This window comes from Equus asinus, chromosome 4 (genome assembly GCF_041296235.1).
Source record: "Equus asinus isolate D_3611 breed Donkey chromosome 4, EquAss-T2T_v2, whole genome shotgun sequence".
Taxonomy (NCBI): domain Eukaryota; kingdom Metazoa; phylum Chordata; class Mammalia; order Perissodactyla; family Equidae; genus Equus; species Equus asinus.
The window spans coordinates 108,391,717-108,417,622 of record NC_091793.1 but is presented as its reverse complement, the minus strand read 5'-3'; the positions used below and the strand labels follow the sequence as shown (position 1 = coordinate 108,417,622).

At 37.0% G+C, this 25,906-nt stretch overlaps 1 protein-coding gene across 2 annotated transcripts in view; it reads right to left on the bottom strand.

The window, feature by feature from the left end:
- CERS6 (ceramide synthase 6) overlaps window positions 1-25,906 on the bottom strand; it is a 302,891-nt gene that overhangs the window by 32,215 nt on the left and 244,770 nt on the right. For both annotated transcript variants that reach the window (XM_014860459.3, XM_014860451.3), the window contains exons 7-8: window positions 24,521-24,649; window positions 21,605-21,711 (exon numbers count right to left, since the gene is read on the bottom strand). In XM_014860459.3, coding sequence (XP_014715945.1) covers window positions 21,605-21,711; window positions 24,521-24,649 — 236 coding nt within the window. The remainder of the gene's footprint in view (window positions 1-21,604; window positions 21,712-24,520; window positions 24,650-25,906) is intronic.

Here is a 25,906-nt window from a genome sequence, read left to right as displayed (position 1 = left end):
GCTATCATTTTTAAATGAGCTAGAAACAGGGCTCTATAGTGCTCAAGGCACTTTTACGTGCATTCTCATTTGATACACAAAAAAGCTTGTCAGGAAGGCTTTATTACACTCACAGTGGAGGTAGCAAAAGAAGACAAAAGAGCGGTGATTTGATCAAGTTCATTAAGAGTGAATTAGTATCAAAATGAAAATTCGAACAGGACTCTTAATTCCTAGGCCAATAATATTTCTACATTATCTCATTTAAGAGGCTATTTTGAAAAACAGTAGGCCTCCAGACTATTGGGAAATAGCTTTCCAACATCCTTGGCCAATGTGAGTTCAATGACACATCCTATACATCCATATACTCATACATTCATATATGTTGCTTTGCCATTATTATCTGATTCAATTTGGAGTAATAGGTTTAGTAATTGAAAAAGTACATATATACCTTCATGAATCAATTTTTCCTGATGTAGGGCCAAGGGTTTTCCTTTCAAATATGGGTTGTCTGGTTGATCTTTCTTGCATATACCATTCTTGAAATGCAAAGTCTACAATTTCTACTTTGGGTTTCTTCAAAGTGGAGCGACAACTTACAGCCACTTGGAAGCAATCTGAGTTCAGAAGCCTTCTGGATTTTTATGATTTTTCCTCCCAGTCTTTTAGAGTTGTCTCATCTATACTTAATTCAGCAGCAACTTTTTATATACTTGCTTTTTAGTTTTTACAAAGCATTCTAATTTTTAATCGTTTTAGAAGGAGCCATTTTGTTTTTATACTTATATATTAATGTGTTATTTAATATTTTATTATATTGAATAATAAAATCACACATACAACTGGCACAAAGACGTTTACAGACAATCATTTGACTCTTGGGAGGCATGTGACTCTAGCACTGGCAGAAGTTCTCAAGCATCCCACAGAATAGTGGGCACATCACTGTCTGGATGCCATGGGCATACTCTACTGGGGAAAAGGAGAGTATCTGCTCATCTAGGGGAGAGGGGCAGGTATGCAGAAGATTGCTAAGTGTTTCTGCTTTGTCTTCTCCTGAGAAGCAGTGCCATTTGGCAGAAAGACCATTTAGCCAGAAGACGACTGTCAGAGCTCTGGCTCTGAGTCTAAAGGACTTTAGGCAGTTGTTTACCTTTCTCTGTCACTCAGTTGTCTCATTAGAAAATTAAGAGAATGGACTAGGTACTGGTTGCCTAGCACTGGGGAAGAAAAGGATTCTTGAGCCTGAGTTGGCCCAGTGGAAAATCACGGCTCGATGATTGCCAGTGTCCGTTACACGTAGTTAAGGGGAAGTGGTAGTACAAACACATATTTTCTTGGAGCTAGATAATTATGATTCCTGTGTAATGAAAAGGGCACAGGCTTTGGGTTGCATTTGTGCTCCTGTGACCTTCAGCAAGTTAATTACTTCTATGAGCCTCAGGAAAGCAGGAAAACTCCTTGGAGACCTAGCTAAGATATTTTCTGTTTCTAAATGTTATCCCTGGATTACCCTCTGCCCTAGCCCAATTAGATGTTCCTCATATAGTTTCCAGTAACATCCTGTACATCTTCTGTCTTAATATTTACTGCACGGATATAAATTATAATTATATTGTAAGGGTTGGGATTATATTTAAATTATAATTTAATGGTAGAAGTATATCTTATTTCTTTAAGCCCTAACATAATACTTGGTACATAGTGTGCACTCAGTAAATTTTTGTGAAATAAATGAAACTACTGTCTTTGTTAAGAATGAAGTATAAAGTGCTTAGTACAATGCAGGTAACAAGGGCTCAATAAACGCTAATTTTCCTTTCCTTTCTAAACTGTGCAATCCTGGATGACAAATTCTATGAGCATAGGGACAAAATTTCCTTTTTTCTTCCGTCCTTGAATAATACTTATGCTGAATATACACTAGACACTTGAAAAATGGTTTAGAAGCATCTTAGAATTAAAACATTATGGAGTTATTTGAGCTTTCTGGCCCCACAGAATTTTAATAGATGATAGGGTGTTTGATTAGTTCACTGGTTCCAAAGTGTGGTATAAAGATGCTATTAGGCACAAGATGAATATTTATTAGTTACATATATTTATGTCAATGTGCATTTTACAAAATATAACTAATCTTGTTTTTAAATTTCAGTAGTAATATAAAGATTTCTTTTAAAATAAACTTCTATACATAAAAAGAAGGGTGTCTATTAAAACCATCAAGCAAGTAATAACAGTATGTGGTTCTGGAACGAATCAGTTTGTCAATGCTCAAAGTTTAGGAAACTTATAACTAGCTAAAAGCATGGAAATTCTATAGCTGAACTGACATATGCCTTTCCTCAGTTGTAGGGAGGAAAATTCTCAAGTTTTCTGTAAACCTTTGTCATTTACTAAAATGAAAATTGAAGGCATATACAAGGAAATTGTTGATAATGCTTAATTTGACAGTTTATTTTTATTCTAGGCATGGGTATTGGAGGTTGTAAATTTCTGTAGACTGTATATTATAATGCCATTTTCTGCTAGGAAAATCATTCAGAAATGGAATGATGGCATTTTAAAGATGACACTATCTCATGGTGTTCTACAAAGAACATAATTATTTCTAGGTCTTCAACCTACAAACAATTTTGAGAACCACTGGTTTAGAACAGTTGTTCTCACCTGGGGCTGATTTTGCCCCCAAGAGCCATCTGGCAGAGTCTAGTGACATTTTTGGTTGTCATACTGGGTGTGTGTCTGTGTGCTACTAGCATCTAGTGGTCCGAGGCCAAGGATGCTGCTAAGCATCCCATAATGAACAGGATACTCTTCCATAGCAAAGAATTATCTGGCCCAAATGTCAGTAGTGCTAAAGTTGAGAAATCTTGCTTTAGAGTTATGTTTATGAATGACTTATTGAATACTCTGATCTAACACCCAAAACTGAATGACTAAAATGGTTCTATGAAGGTTTTAAACACCTACTTCCAGATTTATTTTCAGAAAGCAAAAGAAAAAAAAGACCTTACAGAATTTTAACACACATCCACTTCTCCATTTTTTAAAAAATTACTTCTCCATGTAGTTTTTGAGAATAAACTAGTTGAAAAAGCACCTAAATCATTATAGTACAATGTCTACTTTAGTTTATAGGTCAGCTCAAGCCATAAGCTAAGGTGCTCCAAGTGCCTTCTACTTTCCATGGCAAATAACCTCCATGCTAGTGGAGAAAGTCTTTTCATCTCCGATTGTGTTGGTATGATTGTGGGTTTGAGTGGAGGACATGTCTGCAACCCTAGTCTGCATTCGCAACAGTCCCCTGGCACCATGTCGGGCATATTGCATGGGGTTGACACATTCTTACTCTGTTCTATGATATACCAGGTGATGGTGAGCTATCAGTGGGAAATCAGCTTAGCTTTCCTATACCTCCTTTCCTTTCCTTCTGAGCTGTCAGCCTAGAAAAAGCATTTCTTAAGTGCTGTTGGTGACAAGGTCTCACTAGCATTGCATACTCTGCACTCTGAAACCATTTCTGTCCAAGGATCATACTCCTAGAGGCCTGAAGAAGTCTGATTATAAATGTTTTCACATTCAATCTAAATAGAAGAAACAGATTAGGGTATCACCCACCACCCCAATATACCTCAGGAGCAAACTGTTTTTATATAACTTTTAGGAAGCAGAAATGACTAAGGTGGGTACAATAATTTATAGGCCTAAATCTACTGTAACCACAGTTGAATTAGTTACTGGTTTTATATCCTTTTTGGGGGAGTGGGGAAGAGGAAATGGGGAAGAAGTTTGTTTAAAGCATTAGATGACATTAAGTTGCATTAACTCTGATAGCTCTGAATGAGCCAGGCACAGCGCTAAACAGTCCTATGTTGACTGAATAATCAAGGTGCTGTCCTGTTCAGCTGAGGAGGGGTGACACATAAAGATCAGTTTCATCAACCTAAAGGACACATACTCTTTATGTAAAGAACTGGTCTTTTTGAGCACAATGAAAGTGCTTAAATGCTTTGATTTGTGGTTGATTGATTTTTAATTTTTAACTCATAGGCCTAATTTTTATTTTTTAAAGATGGTTCCACTTTATGCTTAAGGAGCTGAAATTCTGCAGCGCCATTTGCCAGATACTGATTATGTGTAAGTGGGAGATTTTTTTTTTATCAACAATAAATGCCTTGCACTGTGAAAATAGCAGCTTGACTCCCACATTCATTTAGCAGCAGGAGGCATGAAATGGATTGGCCCTTTTGAATTATTCCAGAAATGTGTTCCAGATGCATATAGATAGATCACTAAATATAAACCTAATTGCTTCTTTCTTTTGTTTTTGTCTCACTGCTAAACAACTTTTTAAATGAAACTGTTTGATATAGGATGAGTTCTTCATCATTACTGTTCTTCAGAATAAAATTAAGTTCCTAAGAAAACAAAGCAATGTATGTTCCCAAAATACCATCTGATGAACTCGTTGACTACTGAAATTTGTAAATGATAGACTGCCAAATGCTGCCATTTTGATGTGTGTGTGTCTTTTGTTCCTGAAGGATTTATTCACTTGAATGGTTCAGTATTAGCTTCCTAGGTATAGTGGCCTAAGTTATACCAGGGAGGTGTGCTGCTCAGATCTCTCTTCAAGAAAGCACTTACCATTCAGCTGTGACAAGTGCAGTTAGCTGGCTGTGGCAGGGCCCTCTGAATGTGCCACCATGTTTAAGACAAGGCTATGTTTGAGCTGAGGCCTGGGCAGCTCTCAGCCAATGACTGAACATGCAGTGGTAATAAGGGCTGCCCATTTCTGCCCAACCCAAGACTCCTCTCATGGGCAATTATTGCTCTTGGAGCTCTCTGTTGGGCTGGCCAAGACTGTCAGATCTACACCACTGTCTGGAAGCTCCACCTGCCCCACTCCTGCTTCCTTCCCTTTATCTTTGACAGGTATAACTACCTAATAAACCTCTGGCACTCTTAACTCCATCTCAACATCTGGTTCTCAGGGGACCAGACTAATACATATCATTTAGATGTTGCTATCAAAATGGAAAGAGTAAAAAATTCTACGTTGCACTTTGAGCCAATGACCAGCATGCTGCAAACAGTTCCTGGGGACCTTGACCAACAATACTAACAACTTAGTTCATATATTGTGTTGTGATTGCCAGAATTGGTATATCTGCTCTAAACAGGCAGTAGCAAAATCCCCCAGGTGCCCCTGGGGCCCCAAACCAGTAACTATAACCATCTCCTGGCACCCTTATGGTTAATAAAGTACATGATTGGTGAGAATCCCAAAAGAGGATTAGCTTTATTCTCTGTCAGGTGATGTAGAAATTGGTTAGAAAAAGACTTTCATCTAAACAGCAGGATGGGGTGCCTTGAAAGATATTAACTTCCGCTTCCCCAAGAGATATTAGGGATTAAGCTGATTAAAGGAAAAACACTCATATGAAAGAGAATCAATGTAAACTCACTAATTTAAACCAATTGATTATTGTCAAATGATGTTTTTCAGTTGTTCTGCCTCCATGCACAGGCAAAGCATGCATCTCTTGCATCTGAGGAACACTCTCTACCTCCAAGTATCTCCCTCCGCAAGCACTTCTCTGCCTGCTGAAGAACGAATCTATTAAACCCTTCCCAACAGGAGGAGGAGGAAGGACCCTTGTTTCCTTCTGTGATAAAGAACATGAAAACACGAGGCAAACTCAGAAAGGAAAACAAAAACTAAAACCATGAAGGAAATAGAAAGCCTGCTAATACTGTAGTCCTTCCTTTCACCTGGTCCATTCTGGGACTCTCTGAACTTCCTCCACCGGCTGAAAGCCACAGGTGAGGGTGTCAACAGAGTCCCTGATAATACACAGGCTCCCTTTACCTCCTTGGCTGGAGGCTGGCCATTAACAGTGTGGCAATCTCTACCTGCTTAACCCCAACTCATTTGCTTTCTTCATTCTACTCCCAGGTTATACAGACTGGATTTTGAAAGTCAGAGAAACACAATACCCACTTTAAATTCTGAGTACAGGAGGTCCTCCTACTCAAGGGAACATTGCCACCAAGGAAAGGCCACTTAAAGTGAATCCACTTAAAATGAAATATAAATTTCATAGGAAACAGTGAATAAAAGGATCAATTGAGACTTTACTTTGAGAAATGAAATAAAATTCATGAAAATGAATTTATTTTATCTTCCATTTAATCAAACAGATTATAACTGTAACCATGTTCTAATTCTTAGAACAAGCTAAAAACGAGTGAAGTGTTGATTGTGAGGCTTATATAATTTTCTTCAAAATTGAGTGGTAGTGGTATATGACAATTTTAAAGAAAATGCAAGAATATTTGAGGGCTTCAACATTTTCCCAAGGGTCCCTCACAATCCTTTGAAATTCATATCTTTCTTTTTTGAAGAACCTATCATGTTACTATACTTGTTGATTTTCCCTTTTTCAACTGTTAAATGGTCGGCCAACTCCTCTTTTGGTGATGGCTCTGGTATGTTCTGAGCAGAGCTCCAACATCACTTTCACTGACCTCATGAAATCTTGCATATGGTGCATCACATACAATTTCACTTTGCAACTGACTTGCATTGCTTTGGCACTCTTCTTCAACTCACTAGACTGGTGAGGAAGGCACTAATGGCAGGAGAGACGAATATTTGAGAGGGCATTAATCTTTTAAGTGGTTAATTCATTACTAAACGTTTTCTTGGAATGATGAGCTTTTCTTCCTTCGGAACCCCTCTAACTGCTGGAAGCCAGTTAATGAAATCGCAGGTAGCCAGGACCTTTAACTTCAATTGGTCCTTGAAGCTGTTGTACATTCTTTCAGACCTAGGATATTAAATTGAAAAATTTTTACCAGTAAGGAATCTGAAGCCTAGAGTTACTGAGTCATTCCAGGGTCAGTAGCAGAGCCAAGGATAAGGCCAAAGCTGGCCTAGTCTATGGCTTTATTCTTCAGACCATGCTGCCTTGATCCCCTGTGTACAATGAATTAAAGCAGAGAACACTATGAAAGAAAACAGAGGATCTATTTCTATTCTTGGCCATGATGAAAACTCACTGTGGCCCTGGGCAAGTCACGTAACTTTTCTGAGTTTCAATTTTCTCTTAGATCTTATACCACAGGAGATAGTTATGGTTACTAGTTTGTGGTCCCAAGGACACCGGGGGAATTCTGCATTCCCAGTCAGGGAGCAGATACAAAAATTTGGGCAGTCACAACACAATACATGAACTGAATCATTGGGATTAAATGGTCAAGGTCCCCAAGAAGTGACTGCAGTTCACTGACCACTGGCCCAGAGGGCAATGAGGTCCTATTATTGCTCTGTTCTCATTGCCTGGGATCTCTCACACAAATCTCAATGTAATTCTCACATCTTGTCACGTATGACTGTGGTTTTCTTGTTAAAAGCTATAGAGCGTCAGATATACCTTTCTATCATGTGCATAATACCTCCATCCATCCCAGTCTTTCACTCTCTCTTTTTTCCTTGCCTCATGCTTCAGAAGGTCAAGTCTCCTACTTTTAGAAGGCTGTCCTTCCATCTGGCTGTTAATCCTCTGGGACCCTGCTTGCTCAGTTTCCTCCTGTTTTTTCACCATCATCAGTATCATCAATTTCTCCTTTTACACTGACTCAAGGAATCATGGGTGCCTGAGAAGTCATCTAACTGGAACCAACACTGGAGGCTTGCATCCCCTCCTTCACCTCTCTGAAAAGCAGCAGTCTCTTCTTTAATTTATGGGTACCTCACTAGCAGCTACAAGTATTCTTTCTCCTCTGTTTCTAAAAGGAAGCACAGATGTCCAGTATTCTATTAAAATCTTTATTTGATATTGTATTCAATCTAATGATCATCTTATTTCTCTCCTTCTATATACTGCAAACTTTTTAAACAAGTCATCTCTGTCTACTATCTCTTCTTGCCCATCACCCATCTGTTCCCTGCTCAGAATCCCTTGCAGAAATCACTTTACAAAAATTTCTCACTGGAAGGTCACTAACTCACTTGTAACTGTGAAATCACAGAATCAAGAAATTTTATTCAGCCATGAAAAACAAGGAAATTCTACCATTTGTGACAAGATGGATGGACCTGGAAGGCATTATGCTAAGTGAAATAGGTCAGAGAGAGAAAGAAATACTGTATGATCTCACTTACATGTGGTATCTAAGAAACCAAACAAATTCACAGAAAAAGAGACCAGACTTGTGGTTACCAGAGGCAGGGAGCTGGGAGGAGGAAGGTGGTCAAAAGGTACAAACTTTCATTTATAAGATAAAGAAGCACTAAGGATGTAATGTACAAAATGATGACTATAGTTAACACTGATGTATGATATATAGGAAAGCTGTCAAGAGAGTTAATCCTAAAAGTTCTCATCACAAGGAGAAATTTTTTTCTTTATTCTTTTATTCTTCCTTTGCTTTTTATTGTATTTATATGAGAAGACAGATCTCAGCTGGACCTATTGTGGTAATCACTTCACAATCCATGTATGTCAAACCATCATGCTGTACACCTTAAACATATACTGTGATGTCTATCAACCATTTCTCAATAAAACTAGAAAAAAAGAGAAATTTTAGAGCTGGAAGATATCTTTAATATTTATTCTCTCATTTACAGATGAAGAAGAGCTCACATACAATTTCAGATGACCAGTGAGCTCATCTCCCTTGGTCTCCCTTGGAGTATTTGATATAGTGTACTCCTTCCTTTTTCTGAACATCGTTTAAAATATATAAACTGTTGTCAATATGATTTTTTTTCCTGATCAGTTCAAAGAGAAGGTGTGAGAAAATTTTCTGAAGATAAACTACATTAGGCACAAGACACGATGATTATCACATGTGTTTGTCTCAATCCAGATTCTTGGACAAGATCCCTGTCATGCCCTACCATCACTCCACCATCACCACGTTGCAATTTACTTTCAAGCTGTTTTTATAATCATCAGAGGCATTTGTTATTGCTGGAAGAATTTAATATAAATGTACTTAGTCTTCCTCCTGTGCTGGAGCTGAGTTGCTTATACTTTAGAAAAATATCTTTATATATTGCTCTTCAACTATAAGATACTCATTTGGTTAAATGACAATTCAAGTAATTAACATACCTTACCATCAAACAATTTTCTCCCTTCTCCAAAAGGAAAGTCATCATTTTTTACTGCCAAGAAGTTCTCAGATGCAGAAACAGTAAGGAGTAGCTGGTCATCACTGCACACCGGAACAGGGACAGAGCATTAATCTGAAGAGGAAAACTAGTTTCCCTTCCCTCTTTGCTCAGGGAAAAAGAGTCTGGACCTGTCCTCAAGTGGTTTGGAAATCTACTGGCTAGTTTTCAAGGTTCTCAAGATACTCGCTCAGGGAAGCACATCCAGATCATGGTTAGAAATGATGGTGTGCACATTTTAGATCTGTTCGTAGCATCAAGACTCTCCAGGTACAAAAAGTGCCAGCAAAATTTAGTTTTAATGAAACTGTTAGGTTTTCATGTAAATGCAATGGCCTTGTCTTATCTGAAAACTCAAAGGCATTAAGGCCAATTTATGTGGAAAACATATCAATCAATTTTATTCCTTTTGCAGCAGGCAGGGATCAATAGTTTCACCACTTTTTAATTACTAAAAAGAGAAGCCCCCTGAACTCATGAGAGCAGCTGGCAGGATATTTATTTGATGTTGATAAGAGCAAGCCAAAGTTTCACTATATGATATATATAAATAAAATATATATATTTACTTAAGATAAATGTACATTTATAGATATTTCCTTTTGTTTAAAATTAAGTATGCTTTCTTTTTTTTTGGTGAGCAAGATTGGCCCTGAGTTAACATCTGTTGCCAAACTTCCTCTTCCCCCTCCCCCCCCCAAAGCCCCAGTACATAGTTGTACATCCTAGTTGTAGGTCATTCTAGTTCTTCTATGTGGGAAGCCACCACAGCATGGCTTGATGAGTGGTGCATAGGTCCACACCCAGGATCTGAACTGGTGAACCCAGGGCTGCCAAAGTGGAGCACGGGAACTTAACCACTCAGCCACTGGGCCAGCCTCGCTACATTTATAGATATTTATATCTATAAATATATTTCTATGATAAGATATGTATTTATATATAAACACATATTTATATATATGATAAATACAGAGAGAGCACATATATCAAAATATATATCTATAAAATATCTATATCTATCTACCTACCTACTCACACACACACAATGGAGCACCATTTTACTTCACCTCTTTTTTTGAGAAAAAGTAGGCCAGAAGATAAAAACAAACAACGATCCTAGTTGCGCATGCAGTTATTTTCAGAATAAGGCAAACTTTCATCATCTTTCACAAACCTTTGAAGGACGGGTAGAAATCAAGTTAAAAAGAAAAAGAGAACAGTTACAAGTCAGTATGTCTGGTGGGGACCACCCAAAGTCCACTCCCCTACACTCTATGCCTGAAAGGAAGCTTTTCCCAAACACTAGCTGTGAGGGAGAGCATGTGGGAGTGGGCAAATTATGGGAGGGGAATTGGTTAGAGTACATGGGCTCAAGAGGGAACTTGAATAAGTGATATTCTGGCATTCAGCATGTTCCTCTCTGATTTGGGGAGAAAGAAAATAAAAAGGATGATACTCTCCTATATTGAAATAATTAAACAAACTACCTGCCTGGGGAGAAAACCTTTATAAAAGTGAATTCTGTGTTAAGACCTAGAATGAATTATAGAGATCTACTGGAAGGTAGATCAGCACACTTACAGCATTTTGTGCATGGTACTGTGCATACAAAAGGAGAATGAGATGTGGTCCCAGCCCTGTTGGAACTCACTCTTGAGTGGGGAAGGGCAACAAGGAAATGAATGATTATCAAACAATAGCACCAGAACAGCGCTTCAGGAAAATGCCATGTGATCGCTACTGAGAGAGCGGACTCAAATATTTAATTAAATTTTTGAATGGGGTGAGGGGGACAGAATTTGAAATAAATGCAATCTTATGGCTAGGAGGAGAAAACGGGGTCAAGCTCCATGAATAATTCATTACTGACAGAGACATTCAAGCTCTGTTTCTTCTGTACTTTGTCACGGCACCTTTAACCTATTTTGTGAAGCACCTGATTTATTTCTGGAAGATATTGTAGATACCGTATAGGAAAGGGTTTTGACCCTTTTTAATAAAGTGCTGACTTTACAAACTGTGCTCTTAACATAATGTAGTATTCTGGGAAAGGGAGGTAATTTAAGAGACTTGTACACAAAGAAAAATTCCTTCAGTGTTTCATGTTAGCTCCTGAATTGACCAAATGTGATGTGTTCACATTTCAACTTAAAGCATTCATTGCTTTATCAAGGTGGTGCCCTTCAGCAGCAGACAAGAAATAAAACGCCCTTGGATGTCCATGGGATAAGAACAAGGAAAACTCGGCGGATTAAAATCTTGATTAATGGAAATTACTCTAGTTAACCTAATGATAACCAGAAAATTTTCCTTATTTTGTTTTGTTCATTCATTATTAGTCAAGAAACATAACAAAAAGTCACTGAAAAATATTTTCCTCTTTTTTTATGGTTCGTAATCTTGTGCTGCTTCAAGTTACATCCTTACCACCAACTATGACTGCAGAGCATAGCAGGAGAGGACAGGAGGCTAGGCTGGAACACAGGTGACCCAGGACACTCCCTGGAAGCTGTTTTGGGAAATAATCCCAAATATTTCCTTATTTGATTAGTATACACTACTGGGCCGTAAAATTACAGCTAATAGATTATTCCATTTCATTAAATACACTCTATTATATTTATATTTCAATTAGGAAACAATCTAAAAATATTAAGTAATTAAAATAGCACTTCTCCATCTCTCAGAATTTAAGAACATTTGGAATTGGGCATTCTTACATGCCACTAAAATAGGGAATGTGTTCAGAATCATTTCTTCAAACAAGTTTTAATAAATATTTCAATGAATGCTTCATACTACATTTCTTCATAACTCCTGGATCTATATAACTCAAAGATGACAATATAATATATCAGCAACCAACAAATCCAATTAAATATGTATTTTCTGACAACTCTCTTTAGTTGGCTGAGATCCTGCGGGATATGAAGTAGTCTAAGACATCAGTGTCTGTGAAAATTAGGTGTGGGTTTCTATGCTGCCCATTCAAAAGCAGGAGTTAAGACAGCTAAATGGGTGGGTGCGAGTTGCTCTGGGAAATGTGGAGTTTGCTATGAATCTAAGGTTGGGCACCTAACCTGACACTGACGTAAGCAGGGTGAGAAGTCCCCACTCGTGGCTGAGAACAACATCCAGCGCCCTGGGACAGACAGTGTTTGGTGTGCTCTTGCTCACTTCTCAGGTGATCTCACGGACGGAGGAAAGATGTTCCATTCTTTTTTTTTTCTATTTCTCCTCTGGGACAGTTGCTCATTTCCTACATTGCTTAGAACCTCTGGACAACCTCCTTTCTTTGTGCCTCACTAATCAGGAGCTACCGTGCCACAAGCACTCACCATGCACTCCACAAGGCTCCTGGTCACAGTTTCCATTTTCAGTATATCTACTTGTTTTATAATTTTCCTTATATATATATTTAACTCCTATATTTCCAATGCTTTGACATTTAGCATTCTAAATTAAGCATTTCTGCTTTATTATCTGCTGTGCACAAAGGCAGTATTTATTAAACAATTGCACAATTCTGTTTGTATAAATGCAGTCTGACCAAAATGATTCAGTAGCTAGAATGCTCCTGCTTTTGAAAGGTACTGAGTCACTGTCATCTTTACCTTCTCTGACTGGCCTATTCTGTATCATAAGAAGAGACACACATGGGCTACAAAGTGCCAGTTGTGATTGTGCCAAACTGCATGGGAAATTCTAAAATTTCATTTATTCATTTGACAAATATTTATTGATGGTTTTGCAGTGCTGGATATTCCTGGGCTCATGATCTAAGCAATAACTATGTCCCCAATACCCACACTATGCCTGACACACAGCAGACTCACAGTGAAGTGCACTGAATAGATCTATAAAGAATAAATGGCTCCTTGTCTATGAGGAATCTGCAGTGTTTGCTCCCTTGTCCTAAAGACATAAAAAGTTAAATAATAATACATGATAAGATATATTCCTACAAGGAATAGTGTGACTCCAGGCATGCTGGTGATGATGTGGTTCTGTCTCCTTGGTTACACTGCCATCCCAGAGGCAACAGTCACAGGCATGGATGGAGTTCTGAGAACAAAACGACACAGCCAGGGTGGCCTCCACCCACAGTGCCCGAGAGCCCTGCACACTGGGATCCTGCAGGGGATGGTTTCTGGGATGGCTCAGGTCCAGACTGGGAAGGAGGCAATGGGCAAGCACAAGCCGGCCCAAGGCTGACCCCAGGACTGTTGAAAAGGGCTCAGCATGGACAGAGTGGCAAGCTGGCAGGAGAGATCCAGGGTCCACAGTCAGGGTGGTGAGGGTAAGTGCTGGAGGAGAAGACTAGCCTGGTATACAACTGAGCTCTATAGTAGCACAAGCACATGGAAATAGAGCTGATGTGGGTTCTTCACCTGTTACAGTATTTTTCAGAAAGCATCACTCCCAAATAAGTGAGACTCTTGTTCAAATAGACAATTTGCAAATCTCTGGTCCTGGCATTAGATTTTATTATAACACTCAGATATTTTTAAAACAGATAAAATGGCCATACTGAATTTTTTCCATAGATGGTATATAAACATATTTTTTAATACTTTGAGCAAACAACCTTTCAATTTTTTTCTCTTTCCTACAGTGAAGGACTTTCTGCAGTGATAGGGAGGGAGGGAGAAAACACTTAAAGACATTAATTATGTGTATGGAGCCTTACCAGGATAAGTTTTTTGTTGACTCAGGTCACAAAAGGAAAAACCTTATCTAATTGAGAGCATATTCTGCACCCCACCCCCCAAACAATATTAAGAACACCTGAATGTTTTTTGCCTAAGGTAGACAATATTTCCAGAGGACATCCAAAAGCTGAATACATTTAATACATCATTCCTCCCACTGCCTTATTTTTACTCATCATCCTAATTCTTAATGGCCTAGCCTGGGAGCTGGCAAACTTTTTCTGTAAAGAACCAGCTGGTAAATGTTTTAGGATTAGTGGGCCACATACTCTGTCTTAACTACTGGAGCCTTTGTAGGAAAAAGCAGCCAAAAGCAATATATAACAGATGGGCAAGGATGTGTTCCAATAAAACTCTATTTATAAAACAGACCATGGGCTGATTTGTCTTACAGGCCACAGTTTGTTGACTCCTGGTCTAGCCCTTTAATCTTGAAATATTAAAATGATTATGTTCGCATGAAAAGAGGTAAAACCTCTCAACACACATTATTTCCATCCAACTCTACCCTACCTCATGAAGGTATTAACTGCTAATAATACATGTAGGTATCATGAAAAACATGCCAAAATACCTAATAGCTAAAAGATTTTGGGTTTCATTCTTTATCTTTCAAATATATTTATTTATTTATTTTTATTGCAATAACTGGTTTATGACACTATACAAATTTCAGGTGTACATCGTTACATATTTTGATTTCTGTGTAGATTACATGTTCACCACCCAAAGACTAACTACCATCCATCACCACACACGTGTGCCTAATTACCCCTTTCCTCCTCCACGCTCCCCCCTTCCCCTCTGGTAACCACCAATCCAATCTCTGTCTATGTGTTTGTTTGTTGTTATCTTCTACTTATGAGAGAAATCATACGGTATTTGACTTTCTCCCTCTGACTTATTTCACTTAGCATAATGCCCTCAAGGTCCATCCATGTTGTCACAAATGGCAGGATTTCATCGTTTCTTATGACTGAGTTCAAATATATTTAACACAGACCAGCACCAAGGAAAATTTCAGAGAAAATCTGTCAAGGGATTCTAGAAAAAAACACCCCAGCTCCTCCAAATTTGTGAACTCTGAGACTACTCTTATCGGATATTCAGAAAAGCATATAAGCCACATTACTTTGGTAAAATATGTTTTGAAAAATAAATCAGAGATGAAGATGATACTCCCATATGTATCTGGATAAATTTCAGGTCTTATTATGGAAAATGGTAAAAGAATGATTTAGGCTCCTCTGTAAATTTTTTTCTTTTTAATTGAAGAGACTTTCAGAAAATACAAAATCAGCAAATAATTCTTCTACTTTGCAGGATAGAGATCAACAGAAAGTAAAATTCTGAGTCACATGCTCCTGTCTGAATAGCAGCAGATTTCTGAAGGTACATATTTGACTCTAACTTTCCTGTAGCCAAGGGGTTGGCTTTCAGTGGGACATGAATGAGGACGTAGAAAGTCATCATTAGGCTACAGGAAGAGGTTCTGGCAATTATGGTATGCCCATTCTTGGCTGGGTAACGACTTGTGAATGTGTGACTTTCAGAAAAGAACTAGCCTAATGTATACTCGCATTTTATGAAATTCTGTGAGGTTCTGTGAATAGTAATTGTTACCTCTAGTAGCTCAGGATAGGTATGGTCACTTAGGATTTTAAAGAATAAGGCAACCCGGTGCATGTCCAATACTACAGGCTCACTAAGTACAAAGAACAGAAGAGATTAAAAACAAGATATTTTGACTCTCATAATTGGAGAGGGCATTTTAAAATTCTATTTCAAAAGTATCTGTGGTTATGGTTCCTTAATCTAGACTGGCTGGAGGTTATAAGATGCAATAAAAATTTCTGACCACTTGGCCATAATGGGAATTTCCATCTTTATCAGTAATACAACATATTTTTCAAATGCTTAATATTTATAAAGTATTTCATTGTTACAAAACACTGCTGCAAACAGGATTTCATTTGATCCTCAACATTTCCTGATAAGAAAGGTGGAAAAATGACTATTATTCTTATTTTTTATGAGGCCAGGTGCAGAGAAGTTATACACCTGGTCTTCAGACACACAGTGACGGGGAGAACCATGACTCAAAGCAAGCAGTCTTCCTACTGATGGCAACCTGCTACTTTCCTTTCAGGATTTTCGCAGCTTTGCCTTTTTTGTTACCAGATTCTAACGTCCTGAGGAGAGATGATGATGCTTACAATATGGCGTCTTGGCTGGGGCACAATGATAGGGACAATCATTTTAAAATGACTCTTTTTTATGTAACAACTACCAAAAATGTCTCTTATCAATAGTTTTATGTCCCAATCCTTAAAGAAGATAGAATTGTATTGTAGAAAAAACAACTGGAACTTAGTAAGACCTTGCTGAATTGAATCAATGTCAGGAGACCAGAGTCCAGAGAGAGTAGGTAAATCATTGACTAAATGAATTGGTTTTCTCTGTTTCATAAGGGAGAAACTGTACTTATCTACTTTACAATGATTGAAAGAGCTCAACTAAGAAAACAGATGTGAGGCCATTTAGAATGAATGAGTACCTAGTTTACTCAACAAATATTTATTGAGTAGCCATTGTGAGCATGGCATCGTGATAGATGCTAAAAAGAGATTAAGCACAATCTACTCTATGCCAATTGAAACCACAGCTTCATAAAATATGGGAAATTGTTCGGAACTTCAGGACTTACACACAAATGGAGTTGAGGAACACAGATGCAGATCAATGAAAATAGTAACAGCTTACAATGACAGATAGGCTTACTCTCAAAACAGGATCACATCATTGACTGTCCATCCATAACATAAAGGCTAAAATACAAAGACTTGAGTAGATGTAATAACGTGAAAAAACATACCCAACTCTAAAGATTTAGGATGCAATAAAAGAATGCAAATATCTCAATAATTTTTAATATTGATTACATGTTAAAATGACATTATTCTGGATATACTGAGTTAAATAAAATATTATTTAAATGGATGTCACCTTTCCTTTTTACTTTTTTAATGTGGCTACTAGAAAATTTAAAATTACCATGAAGCCTGAATTATATTTCTATTGGACAGTTCTATTCTAGAAGGATGTCTTGTGGCCAAAAAAGAAGTCTGAGCAGTGTATGGTTCTGAAAAGACTAATCGTGGTGTCTACTGTCTTTGTGAGGCAAGGACTGAAGACATAATAGAGGATGAGCCAAGTGTCATTAAACCCATGAATTACAAAAATTCTGATGGCTCACATGGGAGCACAAATATAGTCAGGAGGAACCTGGAAGGTATTGGTGGTGATTCTAAAGTAAGTAGATTGAAAACTAAAAGAAATAAGAGTGCACAGAGAATAATTTTGTTTCTTCTTCCAGCTGAAGCACAATAATTGAAGGAGAAATAGGTCTATGAAATGCTTATTAGAAGTAAAGTCCAATCTACCTCTAGCACCTTCTCTCTGGTAGCCAGTGACTATTTCACACTCACATATTCCACCTAGTATAATGCTTTATTTAGCTGTCAGAGCTCCTTAATATACACAACTAAACTATTTAATATTGATAATCCATTTATATTATTTATCTTCAGTAAATGTTCAGAAAATAATTTATTTCTGAGATTTCTAGGCTCCCCCAAATTATAATTCTGAATTATACTGAATATTGAATATTGAAGGGACCTGTAGGGATTCAACTGCCAGCAGCCCAAGAGAGGCCCTAGTCTAACTGAATTCTCAGCACCCAGCCCAGTACTGGTTATACAGTAAGTGCCCAATAAATATTCACTAAATGTATAAAAAATGGTAGTATCTTGGAAGGTAAAAGCCCACACATAAACAATATGTAAAAGGCAAAGGTCAGGAATTTTAGACCAGTAAGCTGACTACTGCAGATGGATTACCAAACAGATGGGGGTGGGCACTTAGAAATGAAGAGCCAGGAGCCAAGTTCTCCTCAAGTCACTCACAGCAGATGGGCCTTACAGTTTTTTTTTCATCCTGCCTCTACATATGCAGAGGATGTCTTAAACAACAGTAAATCTTGACTTTCATACGACCTTTGACAAAGTCTTTTACTGCACCTTTAAAAAACATGGAGAAATAGCAGGCAGGATGACAGAGCAGTTATAAGACAGTAACAAGTAGAAAAAGCATAAGGAAAGACTGGTGGTTGAGAGATTGAGGTCAATCTAAAGAAATTCTTCAGTAGGGTACCAGGAGTTCCTGTGGGTCAACTTTCTTCTTCAATGAGTTGGGGTAGCATGAAAGGTGTATGTGCAAGTAGCATAAAAGCAGAAGGGGTAAGCATTGCACTGGATGTACAGTAGTCCGCCCTTATCCACTGTGGATACGTTCCAAGACCCCGGTGGATGCCTGAAACTATGGATAATACTGAACCCTACATATACTACATTTTTTCCTATGTGTAAATACATACCTACAACAAAGTTTAACTTACAAATTAGGCACAGTAAGAGATTAGCAACAACAATAATAAAATAGAGCAATTATAACAATATACTATAATAAAAGTTACCATAGATCTTAGCAACCTCAGCATACAATTTTTTTTCGTTCTTCAAGGACTTTCACCCTTTCACTTAAAGGAAGCACTTTATGGCTTCTCTTTGGCTTCTCCGAATTGCCAGCATCACTACACTTGCACTTTGGGGCCATTATTAAGTAAAAAAAGGGTTACTTGAACACAAGCACTGCAGTACCTCAACTGTTGATCTGATAGCCAAGATGGCTACTAAGTGACTAATGGGTGGGTAGCATATAGAGTGTGGATATGCTGGACAAAGGGATAGTTCACATCCAAGGTGGGATGGAGCCGGACGGTGCAAGATTTCATCTCACTACTCAGAACGGTGTGCAATTTAAAACTTATGAAATATTTATTTCTGGAATTTTCCATGTAATATTTTTGGACTGCAATTGATGATGGATAAGGGGGCCTATGCAGTTCAGAAGATCCTAATTGGGCTAGAATATTTGAAAACAGCATGATAAAATCTAACTGGAATTAATGTAGCTTGTATTATTAGGTATACAAATAAATCATAATTCAAAATAAAAATACAAAAAAAGAAAGAAATTTAGGATGAGAGAGATCTAATTGAGCAGCAGCTCAGATCATCACCACTACTGTGTGAAAGCTGCTTAAAGCTAACGCACTGGAAAGCTGCATAGAAGAAACGCAGGTCTAAATAAGGCTGGTTTTTAGTTCCCATATTTTGTAGTAGCCAGTCCACATTTGAAACGTCACGACAAGTGGAATTCTGAGGAACAAATAAAAGGTAACAACAAGAAGGAATAATTGAAGGGATTAAAGATGTTTTCTGAAGAAGAGAAAGCCTATAGATACACTAGAAATCGTCCCATGCTTAAGAGTTTTCAATTAGAAGTGGTAGGGTACACTTAGTCTGTTTGCCAGAAGGCACTTTTTTGAGGAAGGAAGGGAATCATAGATCTCTTTGAGAATCTGATAAAGCATGGGCCCTCCCCCTCAGGAAAAAAATACACACACATACACGTTTTTCAAAGAGTTTCAGGGAGGTCTAAACCAGATTAAGAGCCTCTAGCTGAGAAGTTATAAGGTCCCAGGTTTCCATATCTTATAAGAAACGTTTTCTCCCTCAATATCTAAAGCAATACTCCTGATCAGGGAAATTGGTAGAAGAATTTCTACCCTGGGCAGAGGGAGTGGGAGGAGAGTCTGGAGCCGGTAACCCATAGAGTCCCTCCCAATTCTAGGATTCCCTAATCTAAAAGGAATTTTTGGATAATTCCATAGTGTTAAGGAAAATATTTAAGATATTATTTGTTATTGTCATTCACAGTGCAATTTTAGATACAAACAATACCCATTACACTCCGGTAACTGAAACACGGTCAACACAAAGGTCATCCAGGCACTAACATAACTTACTAGACATATGTGAAAAGGATTTTATTCACTAGATGCACAACTACAATGGAAGCAGGTATATAAATTATTTCTCGTATTACAGTAAAATATTTCTTTCCACAAGTTGCCTTTTAAAAAACCTGGCTGCACCAGGGGCATGGTAGCAGAAGCCCTCCAGCATTTGCAATATAAATTCTTGTTTTGTATTTGGTTACAAGGATTTTTCTAAGCGGTTAGAGTATGTCATCATCATAGGGCAGACCTATGAGTTATCTTATTAGTAGCATTACATAATTTCTACATTATGGGGTCTATGTTCTAGGTAACTCATTGCTATCTAAACCTGAAGAGCTTTTCTACACATAAACGGGAGGAAAAGAAGTGCATCTCCATTTTAATTCTACCCTTAAAGAGAAGTAAGCAAGTCAAAATACTTGAGAGTGATGCTTATTTCTTTAAGACTGAGGTTCTCAAAAATCCTAAGTAAGAAAAGCATTCTATTAGTCTTTTGAGAAATATTCTAAGATTTTGCTCAAGTTCCTTCTATTTAAATTCTTACTAATAGTTCTGTTACTAATACCGAAAGAGCCCCAATCCTGAAAGAATTACAGACACATTACACTCGATATATATATTTGTTTCCTATCTACAATCACATTAAACTATAATAAGGTTTTATAAATGCCTGTTGGCAATGCACAGTGCTGCTGCTTGGAAACTATTTTCATAATAAGTAAGTGTCCAAAAGGGCTGCAAGTCTTAAGGAGAAGCTGTTTTGTGTGTGTATGTGTGTGTGTGTGTTATTAATTTGTTTATGGAACCCCAGTGATAGACGTTACTCACTTAAAAGCCCCATCTTTATTATTGTTATTTTTCTATTGGAGCTGAAAAGCAAGGTATTATTGCATCCCTTCATTCCTTGGCTTTCTTCAATTTCCAATGCTTTAATTTCCCATTCGAATCAATTCTCAAAATGGAAAAAAAATCTGCCATCAATGGTAGACTCTAAGTGACATGGAGGGCTCATTTTTTTTTTCTAGTTCAAGTAATAGCCTTCCAGAAAAATATTAATGACAATGAACCTATTTTCTATACAAAGGATTGTCAAATTCCATCAAAATCTGTCATATTGTTTTCTTAGCTCTCAACCAAACAAGACATCCAGACATTAAGGGGCCATAGAGAATGTTAGAGGTTAGTTTTAGATTATACTTTCTATCTGCTTTAGCTGTAAATACACCTGATGAGGAGAAGTTTATAGGACAGTGGTTCTCGGACTTTAATGTAGAACGCAATAATCAGGAAGGCTTATCAAAATACAGATTGCCAGGCCCCATATCCAGAGTTTGTGACTCAGTCGGTCTGGGGTGGGGTCTAGTAAGTTGCATTTCTACCAAGTTTCCTGGTGATGCTTTTGTTGCCAGTCCAGGGACCACGCTTTGTGGAACCCCTGGTACAGAAGATTCTCTGATATATAACTGGTTGCAACACACTATTTCCTTTATTAATTCAGATTTTCATGGCTAAGGTTTTTGAAGCATACTCTAGACCAGACCTTAAAATGGCAGATGGCTTTCCGTAGCTTCAGAACCCATTTAAGCCACATCCTTCTCTAACTATCCTGTGGAAAATATTAGTAAAGACTGCAACCCTCTTCTGGAAGAAGAAATCAAGCTGTTTCTTGAGTCCCTCTCCCATTTTCTTTAAATCTCTTAGTATTTGGAGTGAAATTCGAAAGGAAAATGGTTCATAAAACCTATCTGGAAGGAGTGGCTCTATCAGAAAGAAGATTGGCATACTCACCAGAGAGGAAATATACCCAGTCGTGTGGTGATAAAAACCATGGCAAACATGACAAACAGAAGATCACAAACTTTCTGAAACTTTGCATAATTTGCCATTTTGGCAGCCTATGAAAGGAAGGAATGCGACATATTAATTTAGTTAAACTGATAAATGAAAAGCTTCTTTCAATATGCATGAGCCTCCTTTAAGATATAACTTACCAGATGCATAAAACTGCCTGCTACTTTGAAATCTCATGTATCATGCATCAGTATTTATAAATTACCCATAAGTCGAGTGCAATGCAGTATTAGCCATAAGTAGAACTATTGACTGTCACAGATTTAATAAAATATTCAGGAACCTGAAAAATTCAATTATATGGTTGATTTCAGGAAAACAGAAAAATAAGAAAATTCTTGCATTTTAGTTGATATTAGCAAACCAAAGTCACCGAAACAGGAATTTGGCATTAACAAATCTAAAATAGAAACTATTAGATAATCCTTCAAACCTTTAATGAGTCCTAAACACTAAGGCCACAAACTTTATACAAAATATATGGAGACCTTTTGGATTTTTTCTCCTTTCTACTTAGAATTATAGGTTTTCCTTAAACAGCCATAAGGAATATTCTCAGGAGACAGTTTCTTGGCTTATTCTCACAAATTTAGAAATGAATAATGTGTCAAGATCATGTTATTTCAATGAACCCATTTAAGTATGATTTTCAAAATTACATTAATGGGTCATTTTCTATATAAAGTCACTAACGTTCAAAGTGTCTGTGAGAAATATTCCAATAATTTATAATAGTGATTTAAATGACCACTTTTTGTATTACAAATTAGTCTAGGGAAAAAAATCACATCCCTTTCTCTATCATCCACTTTTAAAAAATTGAAGTATAGTTGACATACAATATTCTACCACCTACTTTTTACAGATGATTCTAAGTAAAAACAGGTGACAGTGAAAACATTATTTTGCTTGATCATCTTTTTTTACATTTTCACGTACAATTCACAAGCACCCCCACACAGGGTTATAAATTGAAGATGTCTTCTGAATTCATAACATTATTTTCTACTTGGAAAGTTAAATTAGCTGAGTCAAAGTTGAGAGGATTGTTGACAGTACCCACAGAAGCTGTAATTTAATAGCTTTATGTAAAATACGAAGCTGTGAGAGAAATGCATTCCTAAGGGTAAATATCTGTTAACTGAGTGGAAGTCAAGATTATGAACTTTGAATTTCGTGAACACTTTGGGTGTGACACCGCAAATTATATTAAGAAAGAGAAGAAGCCTCTCTGTCTCCTTCTGGCTAAGTGAACCATACAGTTGTTCGTTTATATTCACTCACCAGCATTCAAGAAAAAAAAGCATGAAACATTAATTTTTCTAAAATGTCTAAGCCATAGATCCCACTTTGAAGAGCTGACAGTCAACATATCTCATTATTTGGATATTCTTGAGTACTATTTTATAACGTCATCAAAAAGAATCCATTTGATGAAGAACATTTGCTTTTAAGCCACATGACTGGGATTCCTGGATTATTTTTCTTTTCTGGATAAAAGTGGTAGACGATGATTCAATCAACATTTTCTGAACCATGGCTCAGCAGAGCATCATGCCAGCCATTTCCATAGAGATTAAAGTTGGCAGATTGTATAGTATTGATTTCAAAACTGTAGATTGTTGTATAAAGGTCTACTTTCGACTATTCTTAGGATTTAACCAAATGGCAACTGATTTTCAGGGGATTGCCCTTATACTAATTATATTTTGCCTTTAAAAAAATATGCAGAATAGAGTCTAGCTTGAATCACTTAAAAATCATAGCACCAAACTATCATCTGTCATATCTAGCCCATTAGGACCATTTTTTTTGTTTTTTCATAACCTTATAGGGACCAGAGTGTTTAACAAAGTGCCGTATATACTTCAAATCTTGCTTAATTGCCTTTACAGTAGATTCAGTTTTATGGTGTGGGATTTGTGCTTATATTGCAATAACACATCATTATTGGAGGGCACCTCTATTCCATATTCACAGTGATAGTAAATGCTTCAAAGAGGCAGAACTGTGGGCCAAAGGGATAAAAAATCAGAATACAGATTCTAAAACCCTTTTCTACAAGGAATTTGTACTCTGGTAAGTTGATGTTTGACTAGTTATACAAATTTGTTAGTATAAAGTGAAAAGATTTTCATTTAATTATATAAAATTATTGAGTGTGTCTCTTCACAGGGGCCATAATTAAGAGTAAATATCACAAAATTTTCCTTGGGATTTTATCTTCTGAAATATGCTAAAAGCATTTTTCGTTTTCTATTTTTTTTGCCACTTTAATAATTCTAAATGATGATGATTTATAAAGTTAATAAAAGTGCAACCAATATTTCCTCTTTTTATACTTACATGCATAGAAAACATAGTTTTTCTATGTAATATGCAATTTGTATATACTTTTCACTGTAAAAATACTACGGTAATATGTATATTGGCAATAAAAACTATGACTATTAATTAATTTCATCAGAATGTACATATCCCATTAATAACTAAACTGAGTTATATACACTTTCCAGATAAACCAGTGTGAAACTTATAACACCAGAAGCAAAACTTATTCAAATAATGAATTTCCTATTGTAAAGCAATCATTTTTTAAGTGTAGAATAGTAAAGGTTTTCATTATTCTATTAATAAAGAATGCTAACATGATGAACATTTTTTGTACAAAATTTTATATATTAATTTAAAGTCTCGCTTTCACCAATTTAACCTACAAAGAAACACTCTGCAGTTCAAAGCAGCAATATACTATCTTCCCCCAGCACCATCTAGCATAACACAAAAGTAATGATCTCGGGGACTTCCTGAATTCTTGCTTTTGTTTTCTTAAAGATGAAAGAAAACTTTTACCTCTAGAAGAGCATCAGCTGAATCGTGGAGACAGAGGACCAGGGTCCCTACTCGGGCCATATTGTTGACATATGAAAAGGTAATCAAGCAAATAGATACAAGGTGATGCAGGAACATAATGCCAAAGTCCTTGGGGAGGAAAAGACACAGCCATGTTAGGGCTTAGTGGTATCACAACATTTCCATTCATCTATTCAACCATTCAACCAATACTTGCTGAGGCTCTTTATGGGCCTAGCACTGGGGATACTAAATGAAGAAGATATAATTCCTATTCTCTTGGAGTTCACCATATAGTGGGAGAGACACATAGGAGACCCGTGACTATGAAGAATGTGATAAATGCCAGGACTAAGGCCAGATTATAAAGAGTATTTTGTACGAAGCCAAGGAATTTGAAGCTATGGGAGAAATTGACACAGGATTTCAAGCAAAGAAAGGCACTACTTGGATTAGTACCTTAGGAAAATCTGTTGGGTAACAGTGCAGGTCAAACTGGACCACTTCTCTGACTACTAGTGGCTAGGGATTCTGCATCCTTCTCTGAAATATGCCCAGTGGGATGTTAAAATAAAAATCCTAATATGTTGGCTTTTCTGATGGGTCCTACACAAACAAGCACTGAATTTTAGCCATTATCTGTCCACAGTCATTAGAAAAAACAAACTGGATAAACTAATGGTAAATTGGCCATCCTTATTTTGATCAGCTTCAAGGGAACTACTTCTGGTCCATGCGAAAAGGTCATCTTTCTGTGATACTAATTTATCTCCTTACCATCTAGACATGGTTTGTTGCGATTTAGCATTTCTTTTGCTGAGAAATATAGTCTCTCTTTTACTAATATTTTTACTCTCATTTAATCTATATTTCTACCAGAGTAAACTTGAACTTCTCTGGGATGTAAATACCAGGATTGGCTGTAACAGTGATCTACTTGAAGCCTTGGAGAAAGAGAACTACTCCCCTACAGACCATTCATGGCAAGACAAATCAGCCACAATGAAAAACATATCATGAACTGAAAGAGAGAGAAAGAGAGCAAGTGTGTGGGCACACACACCCTCTTTATTCAGCAGCTATTGATGTCATACAGTTTGGGGTTTGAAAGGTCAACTTCAAAGACTTTTAAATAGTTTTAAAACATTTAGACAATGGTCTTTGTTTAGATCCTGAACGTAAGTAATGATAATCCATAAGTAATGAAATATTGCTATTAGGTCCTTTTACCATTTATTTGATTGTATAGTTTCCATGTTGAAAAAATTTCCAAATACTTGATCTTCAACTTATATAACTTGAACCTACAAAGCTATGGATATTTCTACTTTTCAAATTCCTATGATACAGACGCTCTTAAGAGCATCTTTTTATGTTTTATAAAAT